The 26,653-nt window shown below is 40.6% G+C and overlaps 1 protein-coding gene across 1 annotated transcript in view; it reads left to right on the forward strand.

Annotated features, from left to right (window-relative positions):
• CNTN6 (contactin 6) overlaps nucleotides 1-26,653 on the forward strand; it is a 131,054-nt gene that overhangs the window by 30,526 nt on the left and 73,875 nt on the right. Inside the window, exons 4-5 of the mRNA XM_058812706.1 lie at nucleotides 16,845-16,971; nucleotides 22,184-22,308. Coding sequence (XP_058668689.1) covers nucleotides 16,845-16,971; nucleotides 22,184-22,308 — 252 coding nt within the window. The remainder of the gene's footprint in view (nucleotides 1-16,844; nucleotides 16,972-22,183; nucleotides 22,309-26,653) is intronic.

Genomic DNA, 26,653 nt, shown 5'->3' on the forward strand with positions numbered 1-26,653 from the left:
GTATTACATTAAATACATAAATAAATATATAAAATTATTATAATATTATTATAACTATTATATATTATATTATTATATATTATATTAATATATTATATTAATAAATATTATAACATAAAATATTATTTCCAAGAGGAAATAATAATAAAAATAAAATTTATTATTAAACTGATAATATACAATTATATATTATATAAAATATAAAAATTAATAATGATAGTAATAATAATAATAATAATTATTATTATTATTATTACTACTACTACTACTACTACTACTACTACTACTTCTACTATTGCTATTGCTATTGCTATTGCTATTGCTATTGTTATTCCTATTACTATTACTATTGCTATTATTATTATTGGCACTTGCCTGGGTCAGAAAATGTGGTTGTCACAGAATTTGAGCTCCCAGAGTGGTTTCAAACCCCTCAGGATGATTTAGGCTGTGGTTATGGTGGCTACATTACAAAATAAACCTCTTGGGTTCAGGAGGTGTTTTTTCATCCCAGTCTGCAAGAGGAAATCTGGTGATTGCCACAAAAAAATACTTATGGAGTGTGGATGGGAAGCCCTGGGACAGTGGGAGGGAAATTTGGGTTTTCCAGCTGGATGGATGGAAGTGTCTCGGGTAGCTTCTCTCTGAAGCTGCCACAGCTGGGCCAAGAGGAAAGCTCTTCTTTCATTGCTCTGTGATATTCAGGTCCCACAGTTTTCCCAGTTTTAGCTCCCAAAACAATGGAAATCACAGGCCAACCACACATTTCCCAGGAGACTGGATTATAGTCCTGAGCCAGCCAGTAAAAATGTGAATGGATTATTTTTATTTACCTTACATTTGTTTTTCATCCTCCAGAACACCCCTTTTCTCTATTACTCCATTCACATTTAGGATTAAACTCTTAAAAAAATTAAAAATTAAAAGCAGTGTTTAATTGCCATGGAATTACAGAGTTGCAGGAGCTGCAGGAGCAGCCCCACATGCGCCAAGCGAGGATTTATCTCAGCAATTGCTGTGGTTGCTGGCACAGTTATCACCATCACCATCCAAAGGCAGATAAAGCTCCCCAAGGCTGCTCCTGCAGGAGGTGAGAGGGGAGCAGGAGGGCAAATTTGGGGTGTGGAGGCAGAGCTCAGGCACAGGGGGACGTGCAGCCCCCATTTCCATGGGTCTGCGCTTCCCCTTGTGTGCCAAGGCCACCCAGAGCCGCCAATCCTTGTCCTCTGGGTCAGACACTGCCTGAATTCCCTCCTGCTTTGCAGCATTTTAAACATTATTTTGATATATTTGATTTTTAGACTCTTGTATAGTTTTAGCAATAGCACTTTCCCCCTCCTGGTTATAGCATAGCCAGTATTTTGTCCTGTGTTCAATATTAATATCTGCTTTATTGTTCTATTCTAATCACAATCTCATTATGAAAGGGGCCCTATGTTTTCCTGTGACAGATATTGCATCTCATTGTTAGTGAATCTTGGTTATTCCATGCTTATTGTTATTAATAATTTGTAGCAATTGGTTTGGAATTAGAATATTACTTTGCTAAATCACTTTTCCTGCTAATTAAGGCACTGTGTGTGACATTGTTTCACTCCAAACATCATCCTCCTGCTTTTCAGCCTGCTCTAATTACCTGTAACTCACTCATTTCGGCTCAGAAATCAGGTCTTTTAATCAAACTCGGTGGGAGCTGCTCTTGGTGGCAATGAAAAGTTCTGGTGGACAAAGATATTTGTAATGACAAATGCACCTTTCACTGCAGCCCCGGAGCTCCTTAGGAACAGAATAATTGTCCTCAGTGCTTCCAAACACAATAGAGGGAGGAGAGTTCTGAGGGAAAAGTGAGAGGTGACTGAAAAATTCCAGCTCTTCAAGGTATCAGCAAGGAAATCGCTGTAGCTTTAAATTGTCCTCTCTGTGAGATCAGATCTGTCACACTGTTTGCTGGGGCAATATTTCCTCTGGAGCAGCAGCAGCTCTTCGTTATTTGCCTGGGAACTGTGCTCACTTTGGTGCCAAACAAACAGGAGACGCACAAAGGTCGTGCTTGAGTCGCCAGTGAGAACTCACATTAATGGCCAGGGGGTTCCTGGTGTGTGCCTGGCATTAGCAGGGCTCTCTCCCAGTGACAGAACCTCTGACATGTCCTGAATATTGCAGCAGTTTGAGGAAAAGCAGAGAAAAACGGGTTTATTTCTGCACAGTTCTTTCTGCTGCCATTTTAGGGGAGTGTAAAAAAAGGGGTGGAAAAGGTGCAGATATTTGTGCTGGAGCTGCTCTGCAAACAAACCTGTGCACACAGGCAGCAGCTTCAACTTTCTTCTGCCATGGAATCAGAGAGTGATGGAAAGGTTTGGGTTGGGAGGGGTCTAAAACCTCATCCAGAGCCACCCCTGCCATGGCAGGGACACCTCCCACTGTCCCAGTGTCCAGCCTGGCCCTGGGCACTGCCAGGGATCCAGGGGCAGCCCCAGCTGCTGTGGGCACCTGTGCCAGTTTATATCTGTATTTATTTATATCGGCTCTCCCAAGGTTTTACACAGTGGCAGAGGTAGAAAAGGGATTCTTCCCACGAATATTAATTTGGTTTTAATTTATTGATCTTCAGAAATTAATGGTAAAGTTTAAAGAGACAATCTTGGTCGCTGGGCTTTATCTGGGGATTTCAGGTTGGGTATAAATGGCTGTGGGAAGAATCAGGGAATCACAGAATCAGAATGGTTTGGGTTGGAAGGGCCCCTAAAGATCATTTATTTCCAGCCCCATCCATGGCAGGGACATCTTTTACTCTCCCAAGTAGTTCCAGTTCTGTCCAGCCTGGCCTTGGGCACTGCCAGGGATCCAGGGGCAGCCACAGCTGCTCTGGGCACCTGTGCCAGGTCTCAGCACCCCCAGCTCCAGCAGCATCCCTGCATCCCAGGGAGAAAGGCTCTGGGGCAGGCAGGGATTCAGGCACCACTGCAGCACCACTGCAAAGACAAGGAAAGGTTATTTCCTTGGCAGGTTATTTCTGAGCACTCCAGCCTGGGTGGGTTTTTTACCACCAGAATTCCCTAAAAGCAGATGCCAAGCTCGTTATCATTTGGGAGAATTGTCTGGGGAAGGAGCAGCCTGTGAAAAAATCAGAGCACATTGTCCCTTGGGAGTGGCCTCTCCTCTGGGGCATTGGACTCATCCTCTTGGCCACGCTGGGTTTGTTTTGTTTCACTGCCCAGCAGCTGCCCAGGCTGCCACCCCGAAACCTTGGGATAGTCTCAATCTCACCCTAAAAAATTTAGTGTGCTTTACAGTAAAATCTATCCAAACTTTGGCTTAATCCTCAGAAAGGATTTCCCCCCAGCCCCCATGTGATTTATGGAATGCAATTTCTTCATCCTCTAACATTGTCTCACTTCATACACTTATGCCAAATCGGGTTTGATGATTTATTATTTTTCCTACAGCTTATAAAAAAATGGGTATCAATACAATGTCAACAAAACTGTAGGGGTTAATCTCTAGTAACTTATTGAGCATTAATCAGATTCATATTCCAGTCATATTAGTCTAAAGCTACTAAAATCACTGATGGTATAATGCAATTTAAATCAGAATATAATGTGATACCTCCAACTTCTGTTTCTATTTAGATTTATTTTGATTTACACTGAACATGGCAGAAATAAAAGACTTTTCTCTGTGTCTTCCTTGTACATTTGTGAGTTTGCAACACACAAATAGTTTGCTCTAGGCCAGAGAAAATGTAACATTTTATGCAACAGATATTGAATTCATATTTGCCTGACAAGTGACCTTATCAGCTATAACTTGTCATCTCCTAATTAGTCTACATTTATTTTATTCACTCAATTAACCCCCAGCCTCTCCAGGAGATAAGTTGGCGATACACGAAATTATGTGTGGTGCTTCAATTAAAATGGTGCTGCACATGTACTCCACAAATTTGCCTTAAAGAAAGGTAAACCTCATTAATATCCCACCAGTCTGGCTGCAAATTAAAATGGTTTTATTGCCAGTGATGCCACTGACTTTCAGTGCACACTGGCAGGGAACAACAATGTCTTTTCTTCAGAGAATCTGAGAATAATCACATAAAACTAAGAGTGCACAGTGAGATTTAGAGAGCAGAAATATCTACGTATTATTAAACCTCTCCTTCCTAGAGAAATATCCAAGTTCTTAATTTAAAATAAAATATTTACAGATTAAGGGTGACCTGAAAGGTGAGCACCTAGAATTTGTATGGAAAAGAACAAAATCCTGTGAACAGAATCCAGCCTGATTCATATTTGTGCCTTGAAATAACTTGGGTTAAGAGTTTTGGATAAAAATCTGAACCACAGGACCAACAGAAATTCATGCAAACTTTAAGGAAACCCAACCTGAATGGACATTTCTGTCCCAGTTTGATATGTGTAGAATGCTTGTGCATAGGCACAACTAATTTAGAGGAGGAATTGAGACAAGAAAATTGTTGTCAGCCCAAAGGTGGATGTCCACTCAAATCAAAATACTCAAACAAACATTTATTGTGTTGCACTGACATTTTACCAGATGTCTACATAGTTTTCAAGATATTAGGGATGTGAAAACACAAACACACAGAAAATGAATGTGGTGAAATAGGACGTGTTGTAAATTCAGCAGGATGCAATTATTGAGGAGAGGGAACATGGAACACCCTCCTCTCTTTGCTTTGAAACTCTGCAGTCTAAATCTCCCGAAATTAGAGCTGAATCCATCATTGATTATGCCACTGCCCAGAAATACGGCCTTGGGCAGATTTGTCATAACTCTGCTGGTGATGCTGCGCCGTGGCCATCACTCAGGAGGACACAATTTCCCAAGCACCACAAGTCAAGCAAATGTGCTCTCAGCAGCCTTGTGGGACACGTTCTGCTGCAGATGGATGGCACCAGGCTGAGATGGATGGCAGGGACAGGGCAGCTCCTCACACACCTCTGGGCTGTGATCGGGGCTGGATCCTTGGGGAAGGACAGGAACTTCAACTCTGAATCCCATAGAAAACTGGGAAAAAGGGAAGGGCTGGCTGCCCATCCAGGGAGGTGCCCAAGGCCAGGTTGGGCTTGGAGCAGCCTGGGACAGTGGAAGGTGTCCCTGCCCATGGGAAGGGTGGCACTGGATGGGATTTAAGGTCCTTCCAACTCAAACCATTGTGTAGTTCAATGATCCAGCCTGAATTCAACACTTGTCCTTTTGCCTTCACATCCTGAAAATCTCCATAATCTCTATATTTATTGATTTATTTTTATTATTAAAAATAAATTATATAATGTATATATTAATATTATATACATTATATAATACATACTATATAGTATATAGTATATAGTATATAGTATATACTATATACTGTATACTATATACCATATACTATATCTATATACTAATATAGTATATAGTATACAGTATATAGTATATACTGTATATACTGTATATAGTATATAGTATATAGTATATAGTATATAGTATATACTATATACTATATACTATATACTATATACTGTATATACTATATACTATATACTATATACTATATACTATATTATATATTATCCATTATACATTATGTATTATATATATTAAAATTAATATATTGTTGTATGTATTAACACCTCTTGATTTCTTTTTTTTTTTTTTTATAATCTCACTGGTATATTATTTCCCCATTTTGGATTTCACCTTTCTGTTTAATTTCATTTTGTCTCTGCATTTATTACATTTCACTGCTCACATTACACCCACAATTTTAACACTCTGTCCCAGCTCAGGCAATGACAAGCAGCCCCTACATGGAGTGTCCTCCTTTCTTTGGCATCAAAACACTTTCCATAATTTTTTTTCCCCCAATCTGCTGCAGTTTGAATTCCACCACTGGCAGAGATGAGATGACTAATCCAATTTCCCTCTATGCAAAGAGTCCTCTTGCATTTCTCTCTGCACTTCTACTTTTTCCCTGAATAGCCGTCATTTAATGCCCCGTTATCTTGGATGGCACTCATTTAGTGGTTTATTAAGCAGTAATTCAGCAGCCTGTTATCAGTTCCTCCTAGAGCTGGGGAAAATATGCCAGCCAAGTATGCGAGATTTCCGCAGAATTACAGCGGTTTTGTGATTTTTGGATTAGAGAAAAATTACCCCAAAGTAATAGATATGAAATGTTTTCCCTGCATTTCATTATTGGCCCGGTGCTAAAGCTCCCATCAGGCTATTCCTGCTGTAGATTGTCTGATTTTTATTTCTTTTTCCAACCCAAGCAGCGAAATTCTATAAAAATCACAGAGAAACTCAATGGACTGAGAAGTCCTAAACCTGGACTCACTTTTTCTCCTGAACTTATGTCCTTTCTGAATGTTCCCAGGTGGGAAAAAGACATAAATTAATTTTTAAGAGCTTCCTAAAAACCAGGGAGTTGAAGTGAAATAATGGGAAAGGGTAGAACCCAAAGTGTAGGGGGATCAATGTAAATCCCAGCTGGAAAAAAATGGGTTTGTGAAATAATTTTGACGATAGAATAGGAGAAGGCTCAATTGGAAATTACAACTCGTAAAAGTGGATGAAAATAGTATTTTTTAATCATAAATCATTCCTGTTTCCTAAAATGGCTGGATTTTAACAAATAATGAAAGCAGAGATAAAAGGGAGGAGGTGAGAGGGTGATGGAGCAGCTGAAATGGCACTGGCTGAGGAACAGCTGCCAGAATTAGGGAATTTTTCATATTTGCTCATGAAAAGCATTTCAGGCTCTGGTTTCCCTCTGGGAAGTTGCACAGGAGGTACAGGAGGACAAATGGTGCAAACTCCTCCCATGGTCTGGCATTCCGTGTTCTGCAGGCTCCTCTCTGGGTGAGACCCTGGGAAGGGTTAACAGGGACACCTCAAACCCCAAATTTGAGCTACTGCTGCTGTTCCTGTGCAGCTTTAAAATGGCATCAAACATTGACATTAGGAGAGGAAAGAGTATTTAAACGGGATAATTTCCAATTTTCCCTGGATTTTCAGCCTGCTGACTTGGGCAGCAACATTTCCACCTCACGTGTCCCTGGCTCACAGCCCTTCCTGCTGACCCTTCGTTTTCCACCTCTGCTCCAAGGCAGAATTTCAGAGCAGCCCTATCAGCCTGCATTTCCCCCTCCTTTCAGCTGCCTTTTGTTTTGTTGTTTATGCTGTCATTTCTTTTTTTGTTGTTTTTTGTAGAACACATCAGATAAAGGTCATTTTTCCTTGAATGGAAAAACACAGTGATTTTGACAGTGAGACATTCCCAGCTTGCTCTACATCAAAAATGTTGATATTAGCTCCTCTAAAATAGAGAGTAGAGACTAAAATTGCCTGCGTACTCAGTGGCTGGCAGTCATTTCCCAAAAAAAGAGCATTTGTAAAGTTATGCTTGTGACTTCTGCTAAATTCCAGGGTTGCATTATTGGAAGGATTTTAACTTCATTTGCGTTTACTCAGGAAAAAAAAATCATCATGAAGGTATTAAAGAGCCACAAAAGATGATGGCTTCAAATAGTGTCTTTTGGCTGATCCATAATCATTTGCTTTGGCAATTTTATTGGGGAACATTAGGGCTGATCACTAACTCTGTGCTCCTAATTATTTCTGAAATATTGTGCTGTTTTCAGTGCTGAAATGCAGAACGAGCAGAGCAGTGGGCTGGTTGGGATTGCAATGTTCTAACTGGGTTTTAATCAATGAGTGATAATGAGAGCTTGTGTTTTGACTTTCCCTTCTTAATTGCCAGTAATAAAGCAGATCCTCATTGATGATATTTAGCAGAGTTCAGTTTCATTCATCTCTGTTTATTCTATTTATTTTGAAAGTGCCTGGGAGCTTTCAGCGGGCTAGACACAATAACAGAATATTCAATGCTAATTATATTTTCCTTGCCTGATATTTTCCACAACAGAGGATGATCCTGCCTTTTCCTGGGGAGTGATTACACCTCCCTGTTTTCTGGAATGCAGGAGGAGTCAAAGGATAAAATTATGTCCAGTGAAATCCCAAGCACATTTTGCTGTTTAAATCTCTATTTCCCTTTTGCTGTTCATGATAGTTGAGATGTTTTTTGGGGTTTTTTTTTTTTTGTTCTTCTTATTTTTTTTTTGCCAGGATGCCAAAATAAGAATTTAACATAAATATTCTCAAGATGAGGCAGATCTGCAAGTGCTGCTGGCCAGGAAAATTCATCTTACCCAAACAGGCACAAAAAAGCTATACAAGGTCTGATCTATCTCAGGTAGATCTTCACTGACCAATTGTCAATTTTCCAACTTGATTTCTGGTTAAGAAGGACCGATTTTTTTCTAAAACTTTAAGTTCCAAATTTAGTTTTGATCCTTCAAATGGATGCCAGTACTGTGATGACAAATGCATGTGAATCAGTCAGTCAATACAATAAATATGTTGATAATATCCTGCCTGAATCATCTAATTTAAATCAGGACCTGCCTTAGGTTTAAAATGTTTTAAATATCCCTTGCATTCCTCTTCAATTATATGCAAGAAAATAAAGAGTTTTTTAATCTTGCCTGGATCATTGCTTGAGATGATTTATACCCCAAGATTTTCTTCCTGAGCTATCAATCATCTGAAAGCAAGAAGTAGGTGGCAGCCTGAAATTTCTATATCAGATCTTTCTGTGTCCTGAGGAATTTTTGCTGTGGCAGTAATTTGGGCTACAAAAACAAATGGTCTCCCCATGTTTTTCTATTATCTTCATGATCTCAATTATTTCTAAGTGTTATCCCAGGATATAAACCTTGTTATCTACATATAAAATCATCACTGATGTCAGGGTCTTGCAGTTAGTTCCTGCCTGGTTTTATTCATGCCCCTTGCTTCAGCCCTAGTGAGAAAAACAAGCATCTGGGAAGGAGCCATTTTGTTCCAGCAATTCAAAATAAATAAACCAAATTTAAATAACTTGTACAAGGAGCTTAAACACCCACCTGCATTATAGTGCTGTAGAATGGAGATTGTATCTGGATTTCTACAAGGTCTGAGACTCTCAGTGCTGCAGAACCAAAATACAACTTAACATTACAACAATTTTGCTGTTGAGCATAAGTGGGAATTACCAAGTGTGGCCTCTGGAAGCAAAGATGAATCACTGCTTGCTTTAGTAAATTAAAATTATTTGCAAACAGGCCTCTTCCATGATTTCTCTCTATTCCAGTGTGGCTGGATCTTTGAGTGCAGCAATTCTCCTTTGTCCCCTCTGTCTCCACAGTCCCTGGGTGGGAAAGAAGAGTTGCAAAGACTCAAATGGGTCTGAAATTTCCCCAAATTCCTCTATTTTTTTCAATATTTTCTGTGTAAGCAGAACTGCAGTTTCTCATGTTGCTATGTGCTTATTCAAGTCAATGTTTCACTCTCACATTAGGAAGGCTTTGACAGAGCATCTATCAGTGGAATTTGGGAGTCATCACCCAGAATTCCAATGACAAAAATCATCTGAGCCTCATTACTCCCCATCCTCTAAGAGAACAAAGCACAGCTACATTTTAAACAGAGAAAAGTTAGAGAGAAACAAAGTGCTGGCTTTCTTTAAGTGGCAGGATATTAAATGATAGAGCTGTTATCTTCTCCTGTAGCATAAATTATTGAATTAAGCCTTCAGTCAGTTTGGCAACAGTGCCAGATGAATTTTACAGGAGCACAATGCAGCAAACAGAATCTGTCATTGGATCTGGGGCTCCCTCAGACCTGGAATTACAGTGAACAAAATGCTCGTGCTCTCCACTGGAAAAGGTTCATTATTATTTATTCATCTTGCCTAGTAACACAAAAAACTAATGAAGTTTCATTGAGCAGGGGGCACGTCAGGATTGGTATCCATCAGAAAGGCACATCCCTCCAACTTCATCAGGGATATTTGTCTCCATAATTAGGTGTCTGTTCCACCAGAGTTCTCCATCTGAAGGACATGCCCAAGTTCATGACATGAAACAAATCACCCACGCTAATGGAAAGGTGATTTTCACCTCTTATTTCACTTGTCTGCAGCTCACACAATAGCACAAAGTCTTTGGGAAATCTTTTCATAATGCCAAAAAAAAAAGTCAGGCCCAGGTAGGAATTTCAGCCCTGTTGCTCACATGTTTGTTTATTTTTCAGTAAAATATTCCATTATTAATACAGGTGACACATTGTGTATTTATAGCCCCTCTCCTGGAGCACCTTTCCACACATCCCCGCAATGAATTGTTCATAAATCTGTGCTCATCTCCAGAAGAAAGCTTAAATCAGTGCAGCTCCACTGATGCCCTCCACAACCCATCCATTAGGAGCAATTTTCCTTCTCTGCAACGTGAACTCTTGGTCTGGAATCTTTGGGGAATATTTTGGGGTTTGTATGGAACATGGTGTCCTGTAAATCTGAAGTTTGATTGCTGTACTCAGGGTGATAGCAGGAGAAAATGTCATATTTTGGCATTTAGGGATCCATCCTAAATTATTCTGGGATTAGAATGTGTGTATCTGCTAGATGAGTAATAAATTCACTGCTACGTAAATATATTCCTAGAAAGTGTTGAAGCAGTAATGGTTATTATAAAACTTTTAAAAAATGTTGGGAGTATCACATTATGACAAAACCTTTTGTCACTATATATATTTAATTGAAAAAGGCTCATAATTCTCATAACTATGACAGTTTTTGCATAATACTTCCATAATTATCACCTGTGATATATTACACCCTAATTTTCTATGCTAGATTCTGACGATAAGTTATATTAGGAATAAAATCTGTATTTTATAGCTTGATTGTTTGTTTTCACACCTGAGGAAAATGTGCAGTCAGTCCATAACCTGTGCAGGTTGTTTGCTACATCAGCCTCAGCTCACCCTACCTGCCCCACCATAGACATCCTGTTTAAATAACAGGAAAAATATTGGAATATTTGACTCATTTCTCAAGGAAAAAAAAAAATTGGCAGGATGCAGAATCAACTTATTGAAAATATTTCAAATTTTTGCGCCTTTTAGGGCTGGAGGAGCCCTGATTAAATAAAAGTTTTATCTCCAAACTCAAAGCAAGAGTGGGGCTCTCCAAGGGAGCCACAGGCACCTTCCACCCATCACACATGGGATGAGGGGACAAAGGAAGAGGCACTTGCAGTGCCAGCTCCTGGGAAATGCCAAATTTCAGCTGTGCCTCTTCCATCTGCTTGCCCTCATTTTTCAAATCTCAAGGAAGGGGCACAATTTTCCCACTGCCTCCCTGATGGAACGGCCTCAAGTTGGGACAGGGGAGGTTTAGATTGGATATTGGAGGAAATTTCTTTATGGAAAGGGCTCTGAAGGATTGGAACAGCATCACCATCACTGGGAGTGTTCACAAAAAGTGTGGATGTGGCAGCTGAGAACGTGGTTGAGTGGGGATGGTGCTGGGATGGATGGATGGATGGATGGATGGATGGATGGATGGATGGATGGATGGATGGATGATGGATGGATGGATGGATGGATGGATGGATGGATGGATGATGAATGGATGGATGGATGGATGGATGGATGGATGGATGATGGATGGATGATGGATGGATGGATGGATGGATGGATGTCTGGATGGATGGATGATGGATGGATGGATGTCTGGATGGATGGATGGATGGATGGATGGATGATGGATGGATGGATGGATGATGGATGGATGGATGGATGGATGATGAATGGATGGATGGATGGATGGATGGATGGATGATGGATGGATGGATGGATGGATGATGGATGGATGGATGATGGATGGATGGATGGATGGATGGATGGATGATGGATGGATGGATGGATGGATGGATGGATGGATGATGGATGGATGGATGGATGGATGGATGATGGATGGATGGATGATGGATGGATGGATGATGGATGGATGATGGATGGATGGATGATGGATGGATGGATGGATGGATGGATGGATGGATGGATGATGGATGGATGGATGGATGATGGATGGATGGATGGATGGATGGATGGATGGATGATGGATGGATGGATGGATGGATGGATGGATGATGGATGGATGGACGGATGGATGGATGATGGATGGATGGATGGATGATGGATGGATGGATGGATGGATGATGAATGGATGGATGGATGGATGGATGGATGGATGGATGATGGATGGATGGATGGATGGATGGATGGATGATGGATGGATGGATGATGGATGGATGGATGGATGGATGGATGGATGGATGATGGATGGATGGATGGATGATGGATGGATGGATGATGGATGGATGGATGGATGGATGGATGGATGATGGATGGATGGATGGATGGATGGATGATGGATGGATGGATGGATGGATGGATGGATGATGGATGGATGGATGGATGGATGGATGGATGGATGATGGATGGATGGATGATGGATGGATGGATGGATGGATGGATGGATGATGGATGGATGGATGATGGATGGATGGATGGATGGATGGATGGATGGAGGGATGATGGATGGATGGATGGATGGATGGATGATGGATGGATGGATGGATGGATGGATGATGGATGGATGGATGGATGGATGGATGATGGATGGATGGATGGATGATGGATGGATGGATGGATGGATGATGGATGGATGATGGATGGATGGATGGATGGATGATGGATGGATGGATGGATGATGGATGGATGGATGGATGGATGGATGGATGATGGATGGATGGATGGATGGATGGATGGATGATGGATGGATGGATGGATGGATGGATGATGGATGGATGGATGGATGGATGGATGGATGGATGGATGATGGATGGATGGATGATGGATGATGGATGGATGGATGGATGGATGGATGGATGGATGGATGATGGATGGATGGATGGATGGATGGATGGATGGATGGATGGATTTGTTGCTTTGAAAGTTTTTCCAGCTGCAATGAATCCATGATTCTGTGCAAGCGATGCCTTGCACTCTTGCCTGTCATTTTAAAAACAGTTGCATTTATAAACCCTGGGCTTGAGTGCCAAATTCCCCATCATTACTGAGAGTTTTTCTGACTTCAGCAGTGCTTTCCCCTGTGCGCAAAAAATCATCCCTGCCTCCCCTTCTCCCAACATCACAGGGAGCTAAATGTCTCCCTGGTTTGGTGTCTGCCAGCAGAGACACTCTGGAATTCCACCAGCACTCCCAGTTTGACTCTTTCAACAGAAGCTGAGACTTGAAAGGAGCCCCGTGCCTCTGGAGCTCTGTACATCAACATCTGAAGGGAGAAAACACATGAAAGTTGAAGGCCCTTTGGGAAAATCCTGCAGGTCTTAAGTTGCTTCTTGCTGCTCAAACCTACAAGATCCAATCTGCCTTTCTGTGTGTCCCTGTTCACTACAGAGAGCTGGGTGGCACTGAGGGAACCCTGCCTGTGCTCCTGACAAGCTGTTTTTCTTTCCACGCAACATTTTCATGGCCATTTCTCTGCTTCATCTTTCCCCATCTTCTCTCCCAGGGTAAAAATCTGACTCCTTGAAGGGACGTGTGTTACTTCAGGTGGTGCCAAGCAGTGTCTCATCCATTGCCTCTCATTTTGCATCTGTCAAGCTCCTTTCAAAGTCCTTGAGTTCCCTGGTCCAGGCCTTTGAGGAAGGAAATAATAATTTCATTCTGCTTCTGACAAGATTCAATCAAAAACCCCAGGGAAACACTCCATGACATTTAAAAATCTGTGCACCCCATAAACTCCCTGTCTTCCCATTACAAATTACCCACATCTTCAGCTGAAAAATTAAACAGATTTTGAAGAAGTTGGATTTTTCATAGTTTTTCTGCTGCCATTAGAAGGGGGGAGGGTTTAATTCACCTGTCCCATCCCTTTTGCCGGAGCTGACAGGTGTTTTACTATCACACTGATTTAAAAGACGCCTCTTAATCAGGTGTCAGCTTTGGCCCATAAAGTCATATTAATGTTTTGGATCAGATATGAAGCTCTATCTAAGGCACATTAAGAAAGATTCATTAGAAACTCACTACCTCTGGAATTTACAGCCTTCCTGGAACTTAATAGCCTGGATAAATTCCTCCTTATCTGGTTTGCTTATGTGAATTATGGCAGTTTTGCATTTAGAAGCTTCTCCTCGTGATCCTCCGTAAGGTTTCTCTGATATGGTACATCCAGAATCATGGAATGGTCTGGGTTGGAAGGGACATTAAAACTCATTCACTTTCACCCCACAGGGACATTCTCCACTGTCCCAGGTTGTTCCAAATCTTGTCCAACCTGGCTTTTGTCACTTCCAGTCACAGTTTCTGTGTTCTCCCAGCCCACCAGAATTCCCCATCCCTGGTTCTGGAGCAGTGAATCCTCTGGAGTTTGGCTCCTTGGAGCTGATTCTCCCAGGAAAACCTAAAACCTCTCCCTGCAAATAGATCATGATTTTTCTGGCGCAACCTCAATTTCACCAAACAGATTTTATCTGCTATCACCGAGCAGCTTGGAGTGATGGTAATTCCAACTCCACTTTGCAAAAAAATCCTAATGGGAAGGAAGATCTGTGCAGCAAAGGGATAAAAGTCAGCTAATTTACAATATTGGCCTGCTGAGTTATCCATACTCCCTTTGCAGCCTAAACTGCTCTTGGAATGTTCCCCCTTGCATTTCCAGCTGGGCAGAGACCTCACAAGGAGCTGATTATGGACCCAGCCAGAGTCAGAAACAAGAAAGAACAGGGAGCAGGATTTGGCTGGAAATGGAGTTGTTTAAGTGTGAACTCCAAATTTGTTCTTCTTCTCCCTGTCAGGATGAGGAATAGCATAAATATCTAAATATTTATTGTGGCTGAGTGAAACCTCTTGAACTGAATTTGACAGGAATATCAGAGTGTGACATATCCACCCACTGTCCATAAAGCAGTGACTGGGGAGCACTGGGACACCCCCTGCTCCTTCCATAATTATAGAAAATCAGAGTTCCTCCTCTTCCTCTTTCTATGTTAATGCCTGGATTGGCTGAAGACAATACCATGTAATGAATGAAGGAATGATGATTCATTTTTCTGCTTTGGCTTTGAATTCAGGCTGGCATAATTATGGTCTTTAAGGAGATCAAACTGATTTGGCATCATAAAGAAATACATTTTAAGTTCTTATCAAACATTCCATAACAAGAGTTTATATTTACTTTCAAGTATTATACTGAGGATTCACACATTATTTTTATATATAGAAACTATACATTTAAACAAATATTCATATTCCAATTGATTTTTTAAAGAATCTGAGCTATTTAAACCCTAACAAAAGCAAACAGCCCTACAAAAATGCATTTGTCATGTATATCTCTGGAGAAATCATAGTGGCTGTATTGAACCTGGAGGATGGAGAAGAAATATATGGCCATTCTCTATAGGAAACACAAAAGGATGCATCAGGAAATTAGAAATGACCAGCCTGACCTTTTCTATAAATAAGAGATGGACTCCTAGGACACCATTGGCTCTGAGAGTGCACATCATTTCTCACAAATTTGATGTTATTCTCTGCTGCAGATCAGCCAGCGAGGAAAGGATATTAAAGAGAGAACAAAACAACAGCAAGAAGCTGCCTGTACTAAAATTCATGGGCAGTATTTTTGTGACAGGGACTGTGGCACGTCCACTGGAAAGGAGCTGTAAAATATTTTGTCCTTATTCTACACATTAAGGGCATGAGAAGGGGATATAAAATTAAGAATTCAATAGTCTGCAAATGACAAATGAGTCTAAATTCCATTTAGGAAAAAAAAAGGGAAATTAATCCCAGGTTTACCAAAATATTTACATTTTTATGAGGTGAAGTAGAGGTTTTTATGTACATCAGGTAGTTCACCACTGGCCCTGTTGGGTACAGGGATTTAAAATGCAGAACGATGATCCCTGGGTCATTTTGTGGCTTCAGAAAAACTTCTCCTGGCAGTTTCTTCTGGGAAGGTAACAAGGACTGAGGAAATGAACCCAGAAGGGAAGCAAATTTCTCCCTAAGAAAAGACAAGTCAAAGGGTCAATTGTAGCAATAGCGAAAAAAGAAGTCTTCAAATTTGTCAAGGCACTAAACCCAGAAGAGTGGCAGGACAAGAAACAAAGATTATTTAAGCATCCCAGAGAGCTGCTCTGCCTTGCCCTCGTGGTTTGCTGAACAAATTGTCTTCTCCCCTGCTCCCCAGAACAAGGAAGATCACCAGGAAACAAAGAAATAGTTCTGGTTTGCCTTGCAATTTAATCTTAGATATGATATAAATGTTGATTATGTAATGCTACTCCTGTTTTAAAATGATTAAGAAAGAGGAGGGGAAAAATCCCCAAAACACCAATAAACAAGCAAACAAAACCCCCGTCAACAACCCTAAACCCAGTATAAAAAAAATCATACATAAAATATACAAAAATAATATGTCAAGGGATGGGAAGGGTTAGAGTAGAAGGGGGTGAGTGATTCCCTGAGATTTTGTTGTGAGCAGGGAACACCAAACCAGAACCACAATTCCACAATTCCACAATTCCACAATTCCTCAATTCCATCCTTTCCTGATGCACAGCACCAGGAGGAGGTGGATGGGCACATTTGGGAGCTTCCATGGGAAACATGCAAAGAGGCTTCACTGTCACCTGCAAAATAAATCAGCAGCAGCTGAGCTCTGCGATTTTATTATCAATCAGCCTTGAAATATTTCCTCCTTAAGAGTCCAGTGTCTGGAGGTGGATTCTCTGGTGGGTATAACGGCAGAGCTTACCTTGCAGCTGAAAGCAAAGGACTCCAAAGGACAATTTTATGTGGAAGGACACGCTAAAGACACCTAATCTGAAATTATTGTTTTTCTTTCACAGGGGAAGAAACCCTTCATGGGCCTATTTTTATCCAAGAGCCATATGATATCACTTATTCCATGGGCTCAGCAAATCCAGAGATCCTCCTGAACTGCACAGCTAAAGGATATCCACTGCCATACTACAGGTGAAGTCAACCTTGGGGAAATTCTGTCTCACTGGGACTCTTTGAATTGTGTAATTGTATTTTAGTCAGTGCACCACCAGAGATAAACACCCCAAAATCTGTTGAGTGCTCAGAGAAAGATTATACAAAGTTTACAGTAAATTTTGAGGAATGAAGGGAAAATATTTTTGCTGCTTTGCTGTAAAGAAAATTAACACAGGAAAACAAAATAATTGAAAATCATCCCCAAAGTATTTAAAAATATACAGAATTAATTCTGAATCCACAGAACAGCTGTGAAAAATGGGAGAATGGAAACACTGAGCATCTGTACTCGATAAAACTTTCCATACATTAATAAATGCTTGGAAAGCAGAAGAGCAACATCCTTCCCCTTTCTAATTCCAGCATTTCATGTTCATATTTATGGTGTTTGTTTAGAGAAACAGCTCCAATACCTATACAAGAGTCACTTAATAAAACCTTGGTACAGAGGAATTTTTGTTTATTTGGTAACTATGGATTCATCATTTACAATATAACTTGTTGCCCCAAGGATGTGGAAATCCAAGCTGGATAAGAGGAAAAGATGAGAATATAGGGGAAAAAAAAGAAAAAAAGACATTGTGCTTTCTTCAGAAAATAATGGGGAAAGTAATGGTTGAGTTGAAGGAAAATTATATATAAAGAATAAATCATTCATGAAAGGCATGAAAGAAAATAATGTGCTATCAAATGCTTGGAGAATATTTATTGAAGAGATTTTAACTGCTCTCACCACAGCCTTCCCTAGAAAGGGCCACCACTGGTTATCAGCTTGGCTTGTAGACTTCATGGCTTGATTTTCCTCAGACATTTTGTTAGGAAAGTAAACCTTTAATGTCTTTAATTTCCTTTATGAAAGGAACCCTTAATTTCCTTTTTACTTCTCCTCCAATGAGTAGAACCCCTCATGTATTTCCCAGCCCATTTGTTCTCCCCGTTCTCAACATGAACATCAACTGGTTCATGAATTTCGAGTCTTTCCAGGTCATCCACCCTTCTGTTTCATATTTAAGCAGCTTCCTAGGAAATTCCTGCACTCTTGTATCCCCCTTGGGTTCCTCACACCCACAAAGAGCAGAGACAGCAGCTCCCACCAGGCAGGAGAGCTGGGAAATCTCCCCCATCCCATATTTGATATCCATATTTTACCTTAAATTTTTTCCACCCACCCATTAATTAAATCCCCTGTTTTTTAATCACCATTCCCTTTTTTTCTTTTTTTTTCTTTTTTTTTTTTTTGCAAAGCCTCAGTGGCTCCAGGGATATGAGATCAACATCTGGGGATGGATCCTGGAGCCCTGAGGTCAATTAAAAGTTATCAGACAATCACTGCTGCAATTACACCACGATTTGGAGGGAACAGGGAGCTTTTCACTTGTCTTTGATTTCACCACAGCTAATGCTGCCTTTGTCAGATAAGGATTGAGCCCATATATTTAAAGTTCCAACAATTTTAGATAAATCAAGCCCAGTATGAAATTTTAATCATCTCCTTTGCTGAGTGATGGCAAAGAACAGCAAGGACTGCTGGAGGTTTCCCTTTGATTCAGAAATACAGAACCACTCCAACAGGAAGAAAGTTAGATTCCAGTTAATTTGCTATTTAGCAGTTTTTACATCAAGAAATATGCTGATAAATGCCTTTTCTTGAAATAAAAAATGCTTAGCATTTCCTAAAAGTTTGATTTTACTAGGTACTCTTTTAGTCTTGTAGACTTGTCAAAAATAGTGAGAATTTTTTGCAACTCCTCCTCAAAATATTGTGTGTCTGAGAAGCACAGTGCAAGAATTGTGTAGAAATGTAGGTAGAAGGGCTGAGTAATAAAAATGAGGCATAGTTTTCCCTTTGAAAGTAACAGAGAACACAGATTACACTGCAAACAAAAATATGGATGGAAGCATCTCTGAAACCATTAAGAAATCTATATAAATGTTCTGATAAGTGTAATTTTATCTCTTATGTATTTTTTATAAAGTCAAAATTGTCTGTATTATCAGGTACATTACTCCAGATGTTTCCTGGTGTGATGTTGGTGGTAAATAAACACAGATTTTTAAGTTAGATTTATTATTTTTTGCACTTAAGCTTTTTTGGTTATAGTCAGCAGAGAAATTATCACCAACTAACTCAATTAATTTTACATATATTTTTTTTTTTTACTTCCAGCCTATTCATGAACACCCTGCAGTGTTTCCAGCAGTATTTTGACATTTTTTGTTTGATTTTTCCTGCACTTCCATTCAATATCCAGAGCAATCCCACAATCCTGTATTTTCATGCAAGTTGGAAATTGAGGGTGTTTTCCCCTCCATAATCTTCTCAGGGAGGAGTCAATGGAACCAATAAATAAATAAATCCAAGGGCAGCATAAGCAGCACTGGTTAGAAGAACATTTTAATATTCCAGCCCAACCCAGAATTCTGCACTAAAAGGAGATAAAGAGATGCAAATCCAATCCAAATCCAACAGCACGAGGATAACTGGAGCACATAAATGAAAGGGAGGGAACAGAGCACAAAGTCTACAAGGCTTGCAAATGACATCAAATATGTTGATAATCATTGCATCAAGCTGGAGAAGCATTCCCAGTAATCCCAAAAATCCACCCTGGGCACAGAAATTGCAGCTCTGCTCTTGTGTCCTTTTCCTGGGATGCTCTTCCTTGGCTCAGTGCAGATTCTGCCTCAAAACTGGGGTGGGATTAAAATCTCCTTCACCCTCTGCTGCCTTGTTCACAGAAAAGAGTTTTTACACTTCCCATTTTCTTCCTGACTGGGAGTGCTGTACATGAGGGGGGTTTTGCAAATCCTTTTCCCAATTACAACAAAGCCTCAGGTGGCTTGGCAGGACATTTCCATTTGAATGCAAATAATCTAAGAAATATAGAACACAATGAAGTCATAAAAATATTGATATTTTTATTATAGCAGCATGCTGGAAAGAGAATTTATTAAATCCTGTGAGCATATTCCCACTCACAGTCCTTGGGCTCCTAGGGAACTGATCAATTCAGCATCAGAATATAGGAAATTTTTTAAAGTTTAGGTTCTGAAACAATTGGTGAAAGAAAAACAATCCAGAATGTATTTCCCATAACCGAGGGAAAATATTTTCCAATGGTTGAATGAAAAAATGCACAAAAATACATGGATGATCTCTGCCTTAAGGGACTCATGTTAAAAATTCCCTAAAATAATTATCCAGATTTCTGTGTATTAATACACTGCAGAACACATAAAGTCATTAAATCATTGTCTACCACATGAATTCATTAATTCGCTTCCTTCAGTGATGTAAACATATTAATTAGGGAAAAAGCCACACCAGGAGCTGAACCCCTGATCTATATGCAAAGTTTAATAATCATTGTACCATGGTGATTAGAATGATTATGGGGATACTGTGAAGAATTCATTTGCAGCAGCTAAGCCAATGTCTTCACATTTGTTTGGAAAAACAATTATAGATCTTAATTGGGAGCCATGCAATGATGACAGCAGTTATTTCAGTGATTGATTCTGAAATTAAAGAGAACTGGCAAATTAAATACCAGAATATCTTAGATTAGAAAATGGAAAGCTTTAGACAACTTGGAGCATATGTAAATCCTGAAATATGGCAAAATGCTAACGGTAATACCCTAAAATAACAGCAAAACTAAACCAACTAAAGCAAATATCAAAAAGGAATTGAGGAGAGGTACAGAAACACCAAAAATCAGCTGGAATTTGTAGGAAGGATTCCTGAGAGTTGCACCCAATTTTTTCAGTGTGGATTCATCCATGGAAGGGGAGACAGCAAACCAAAGAAATGATTTCACATTATTAGAATTTGCCCACAGAATTCCATTGATTTCATATTTAATCAGTAATTATCTTTTGAAACAACAAGTGCTCACCTGGAGGTCAAGGCACTCCCTGTACTTGGAGCACAGAATTGCATTTCAGAGCCCAGTGTGGAAATGCTCCAGCACAAAAACAGCTCCTGAGCAGTGTGGGTGTGTGGAGAGAGGGTTGGGATGGGGATGACAAAATCCTGTGCTGTGTATCCAGCTCAGATTTCCAGGGATAAATGTGAGTTTACTTCAAATTTTTCCCTGGAGAAACTGCCCTCACTGCCAGGAGCTCTGCAAATAAGCAAAAATGGATCATTTTTATGCTGTGATCATTCAGGTGATTAACAAGGAGATGATTGCCCCTGGTTTGGGCACTGCCAAACCCAAAGTGAGCCATTGGCGATTTCTGTGTGAACCTTCCTCCCAATGGAGGGCTTGGAATCACACCCAGAGACCAACACAGATGACAAAGGTTGAGGAGGTGGCTCTGATATAAAATCAGGAGAAGAGAATACCTGGTTGTGTCATTTTAGGATTGCTGACCACCTCTAAAGTGGCATTAACAACCCCAAAACCTGCAGCCCTCAGTGGCTGAGTCCTTTATCCCTCCTTTGGCCCCCACGTGAGCAAGGAAAATTCAACCCCAGCATGACTAATGGCAAAGGCACAAAAATTCCCTTCCTGAAACACGTAATATTTATTTTCTTTGAAAGAGAAATTGTATTTTGACATCTGTAAACAGCTGGGTAATGTTGCAGACACAATCCATTTTCTGCTTAGTGGACTAACGGGGACAAATGAAGATTTAAAATAGCAGCGTTCTCATCGTTAAATGATCAGTCTCAGACTTGCTGCATAAAAACTTCCCTCTCAGCTCTTGTTCTGCCCTCTCAAGTGCAATCCTTCCTCATCTACATCTCCAAAGCATTTTGGTTGCCAAATTCATGATTAATCATTTTCAAGGACTGTAAAGCACATTCATATTATAAAAAATAATGTAGTTGTAGACAAGGTATCAACCCCCCTCTGGACTGAATGGATAACTTTGTTTGAATAAGTTATAATTACTTTTTGTGGACATTTGGGTGAACACTGGTGACTGAAGTAAAGATTTTCCAAAGAATGCCATTATTGCTATCATGATGATTGATGTAAGAAGCAGTGGTGTGTGAAAAATGATCTAATTTTGTGATATTTAACTACATTTTTATCATTACAGGTATGCTACAGCACACTATTTAAGATAAATATGAATAGGGTCTGTAAATTATAAGCATAATTTGATTTTTTTCCCCTCAAAGGTGGAAGCAAAATGGCACAGATATTGATCTTACCATGAGTTATCACTACAGGTTGGTTGGAGGCAGCTTGGCAATCAATAACCCACATAAAAATCAGGATATTGGAACATACCAGTGTTTGGCCACAAATTCATTTGGAACAATTCTGAGCAGGAAGGCAAAGCTTCAATTTGCATGTAAGTTGGGAAGATCATATTTATTAGAGCATTATTTTCCTATTAATTCTGCACATGGACTGTAATTTATTGGGTAATTAAAGGATCATTGGGGATTCTGTCCAAAAGGTTTGACTTCCTACTGCACTGCTTATTCCTAAAAAAAAAAAAAAAAACCAAAATGTTCCTAGTAAATATTAATAACAAAACCAGACATCTGATGGCTGCTGCCTTCGGGAGCCAGAATAAAAATCAGGAAATTGAAAGGTCAAGGAAGATGAGTACAATTATCTTCACTTAATAAAGGTGTTCTCACTTTTTAAGACAAGGGTTTTGTTGTTATCCCGCAGGTAGCTACAGCTGGGGGGGGGGAATTGTTGTAAAAAGTTGAGCTTTGAGTTTTCTGTAGCTAATGAGGTCTAATTGAGACACAAAAACATTGTTCCCCTAATTGGCACACTGATTTTTTGGTTTTTTTACATTACCAAAGAAACACTCCTTTTCCTTACACAATGTGTAAAAGTGTGAGCTGCTCTCTGAAATATTTCATATTTCAGCTCCCTCAGGTCGAGCACGTTGTCTGTCTTGAGATGATTTAAAGTTTATTTCATCTTTGCTCCCCGTTTCACTCCTTCACAACTTCACAACCTTTTTCACAAGGTTTGGATGCAGTGACCGAGTTCTGTGAATGCCCTGGGGAGGGGGGAAACAACAGTGACAACCAAAAAACTCCAGATATTCCCTCCAGCCCTTATTTTTTTTTTTCAGTCTAAAGCTCAGAGCAGTCTGTTGCTGGGAGAAAGCAATTGTTTTCAAAGCTCATTAATAAAACATGTGACTAAAGCCAACCTTGTGCCACTATTTCAGACACCAACAAATGGATTAATTATTAATCTTGTTCCATTTCTCATAGCAAACCTCGTGTCACAGGGGTTACACAAAGGAGACATCAGAGGTCAGGCTGGTTCACAGAGTGTCTTTCAGCAGAGCTGATCAAAAGGTGTATCACTGGTACCTCATTTAATAATGTTTTACCCTGAATTTCTCAAACAGCTTTGATTCCCAAGGGCTGGTCAAATGCAAAAAAAAAAAAATTGATTCATTATTTTACCATTTTTTCTGCTGAAACATTTTTTCAAGCCTGACTTCCTGTGTGAGAATATTTTTTGAGATTTGGAGGTGAAAGCTGGTTAATGACAGAACAAATTCCATTTTAAAAAGGAGCAAGAGTAGACAGCCACCTCAAAATTGTCCATGGAGTCTGTAATCCCCAAGGAACCAAGGCAGGCCAGGCAGGGAGCTGGGAAAAGACCTAAGGAAAGGGAATATCCTTACATGTAGGCACAAACAAGGTGTAAAAAAAATGAAATTAAAAAAAAAAAAGCAGGGGGGAGAAGGGAAAACCAGGAATATCTGTGAAAGAAAGAAGGCTCTGGTGATTATTCAGCATTTTATATCAAGCAGTTCCTTTATTTAAGCTTTACACCCCCACCCAAACACTTCCCAAAGTTCCTGCAGGGAGCAGATCCCAGAGCTGGACCTGCTTTGCCCCCAGCCCTCAGCCTGCTCCAGTCCTCCAGCTCTAACAGCACCACAGAATCCTAAATTTATCCCATAATCAAGCACTGCACCACTTTTCCAGTACTGGTGACAGATATTTACCTCCTTCCCCATGGAGAAGAGAGAGGACAGACAAATCAAAGGCTGTTATTTACACTGACAAGCACAAATTTACAGGAAAATGCTTCAATTTAGCAGCATCAGTGCAGAACTGGGAGTTTTAAGTTGTCTTACAATAGGAAAAAAACCCACAGTACATGGAAAACGTCATAATGACCTGATGAGAATAGTGGAACAAATTACCTTGAAACTCTTATTTCACAGTCAACATTTCCTTGTTTCTTATTTTCATGTTGCCATCCAATTTAATTCTTTGTTTCAACCAATACTTCAGGCTGTATCTTAAAATCCAGGCAGGCAGGCACATTGCTGTGATGACACTTTCATTCAACACCTCACAAAATGGGATTTTTCCCTGGACTGGAATGCCTGGCATATTTTTGCAATTTCTCTGATAAAGAATTGAATCAAACCTATTATCCAAGTACCAGGGTTTATGTGTATTTGTGTCTTTACTACAAGGTAACTAACTCTGAGTTGGAGCTTGAATTAATGATACCTCCAGAAACCTATTCAACATGTCAACTTAATATATAAAAAATACTTTTTTCCTCTGTTCAAGATAGGAAGTTCTCCGAGAAGCAAAATAAATGTGGGACGAGATTAGAAATATGTCTTCAGATTCAGCTGGAGTTTGGTGCTTATCCTCTATTAAAACCAGAGCTGTCAAAGGAAAGCTGCAGGAGGAATATTGTACAGAAGGCAGTGGCATAGATTATTAAAGCTACAAGCTGAAAATGAGAGGCAGTGGCAGGGAGAGCAAGCCCGTAAATGCATGAGGATGGCAGGCCCTTGGCATCCCCCTTCCTGCACGAGCCTTGTTTTGTCATAAATAAACTGCAAAGCTCCCTATAAATCCTGCACATCCCCTGCTCCCTGCCAGCAGTACATTTGGAGCAGCCCACGTGTGTTTTTGCAGTTGTTGGGGTGGAAGTTTGTAAAGCTTTGGTGTCGGGCCTTGGCGCCAAGCACAGGAGCAGGGTCCTGGGCCTTGTCCTTGTCCAGGCTGGGGCCATGTTCTGCCACCCACAGGGCTTCTCCCCTGCCAGGCCAGTGGTGACACCCAGCACAAGGTCAGCTGGAACTATTCAGCTCAGCCTAAAATGAAGTAAAAGGTTTGGGAAGTTCATCTTGGAGATAGGCCTGACTCAGCTTGAAGAGATGACATGAGAGCTTTTCCACAGCTCAGAACTGTAGGGTCCTGGTCCTTGTCCAGGCTGGGGTCATGTTCTGCCACCCACAGGGCTTCTCCCCTGCCAGCTCAGTGGTGACAGGCAGCACAAGGTCACCTGGACAGGCAGCACAAGGTCACCTGGAACTCTTCAGCTCAGCCTAAAATGAAGTAAAATGTTTGGGAAGTTCATCTTGGAGCTAGGCCCAACTCAGCTTGAAGAGATGACATGAGAGTTTTTCCTTCAGCTTTTCCACAGCTCAGAATTGTAGAGTCCTGGTCCTTGTCCTTGTCCAGGCTGGGGGCATTTCTGCCACCCAGAGGGCTTCTCCCCTGCCAGGCCAGTGGTGACAGCCGGCACAGGTCACCTGGAACTCCAGCTCAGCCTAAAATGAAGTAAAACGTTTGGGAAGTTAATCTTGGAGCTAGGCCCGACTCGGCTTGAAGAGATGAAAGCTTTTCCTTCAGCTTTTCCACAGCTCAGAATTGTAGGGTGATAGAATATCAGAAAATAAAGATAGTGTAGAAAGTAATCTTACCCCTAAGGAGTTGCAGCTGGGCCAATTATCAAAGATTAGGAGCAGGCCTGACTTTAACAGGCCACAGCTGTAAGCAGTGAAAAGCAGATGAGTGGGGTGGCCTTGAGAAGGGAACTGGAGTCAGTTGGGTGCTTTTTGAAGAAGAAAGAGTCAGTGCTCTGAGGAGATGCCCATAAGAAACACCAAGAAGGTGTGAAACTCTTCTGATAAAGAGTCAACAGTATGGAACCCCTGCAATAAGATGACCTCACAGAATCAGTGGAGGACACAGTTTTAAGCAGCATTGGGGGAAGTTCAGGATGGACATTAGGAAAAAGTTCTTCACAGAAAGAGTTGGCTGGGCATTGGAATGGGCTGCCCAGGGAGGTGGTGGAGTCACTGTCCCTGGAGGGGTTTACAAAAGGCTGGGTGAGGCACTCAGTGCCATGGTGCAGCTCATAAGGTGATGTTAGGTCATAGGTTGGAGGTCTTTTCCATCTTTAATCACAGAATTAACAGGTTGGAAAAGAGCTTTGAGATCATCCAGTCCAGCCTTTGCCCAATCGGCCCCTGCTCATAAACCACGTCACAAAATTTCACGTCTACTCATTTTTTTGAACACTTCCAAGGATGGGGACTCCATCATTTCCATGAGCAGCCAGTTCCAGAGCTTGGCTACTCTTTCAGTGGTGAAATTTTTCCTAAGGCATTTTTATTTAAGGCATTTCATGCCTTAAAAAAAAAGACAAAAAACCTGTTGGGGAAAACTGCTTCAGTATGGCTTCAACCAGAACTTTCTCCCAAGGCACACAGGGGATTTGCTTTAATTATTTCCTCAGTTTTAAGCAAAAATAACTGTGTGCAAACAACTGGTCTTGAGGGAAATCCCTGTAACAGGCTGCATGAAACAGCCTGTCCAGGCCTGTTACTTGTTCTTTTAGCTCTCAAACACATCTATAGCAGAGGCATTAAGGGATATGTGGGAGAATTAAGAAGT

This window comes from Ammospiza caudacuta, chromosome 12 (genome assembly GCF_027887145.1).
Source record: "Ammospiza caudacuta isolate bAmmCau1 chromosome 12, bAmmCau1.pri, whole genome shotgun sequence".
Lineage (NCBI taxonomy): Eukaryota > Metazoa > Chordata > Aves > Passeriformes > Passerellidae > Ammospiza > Ammospiza caudacuta.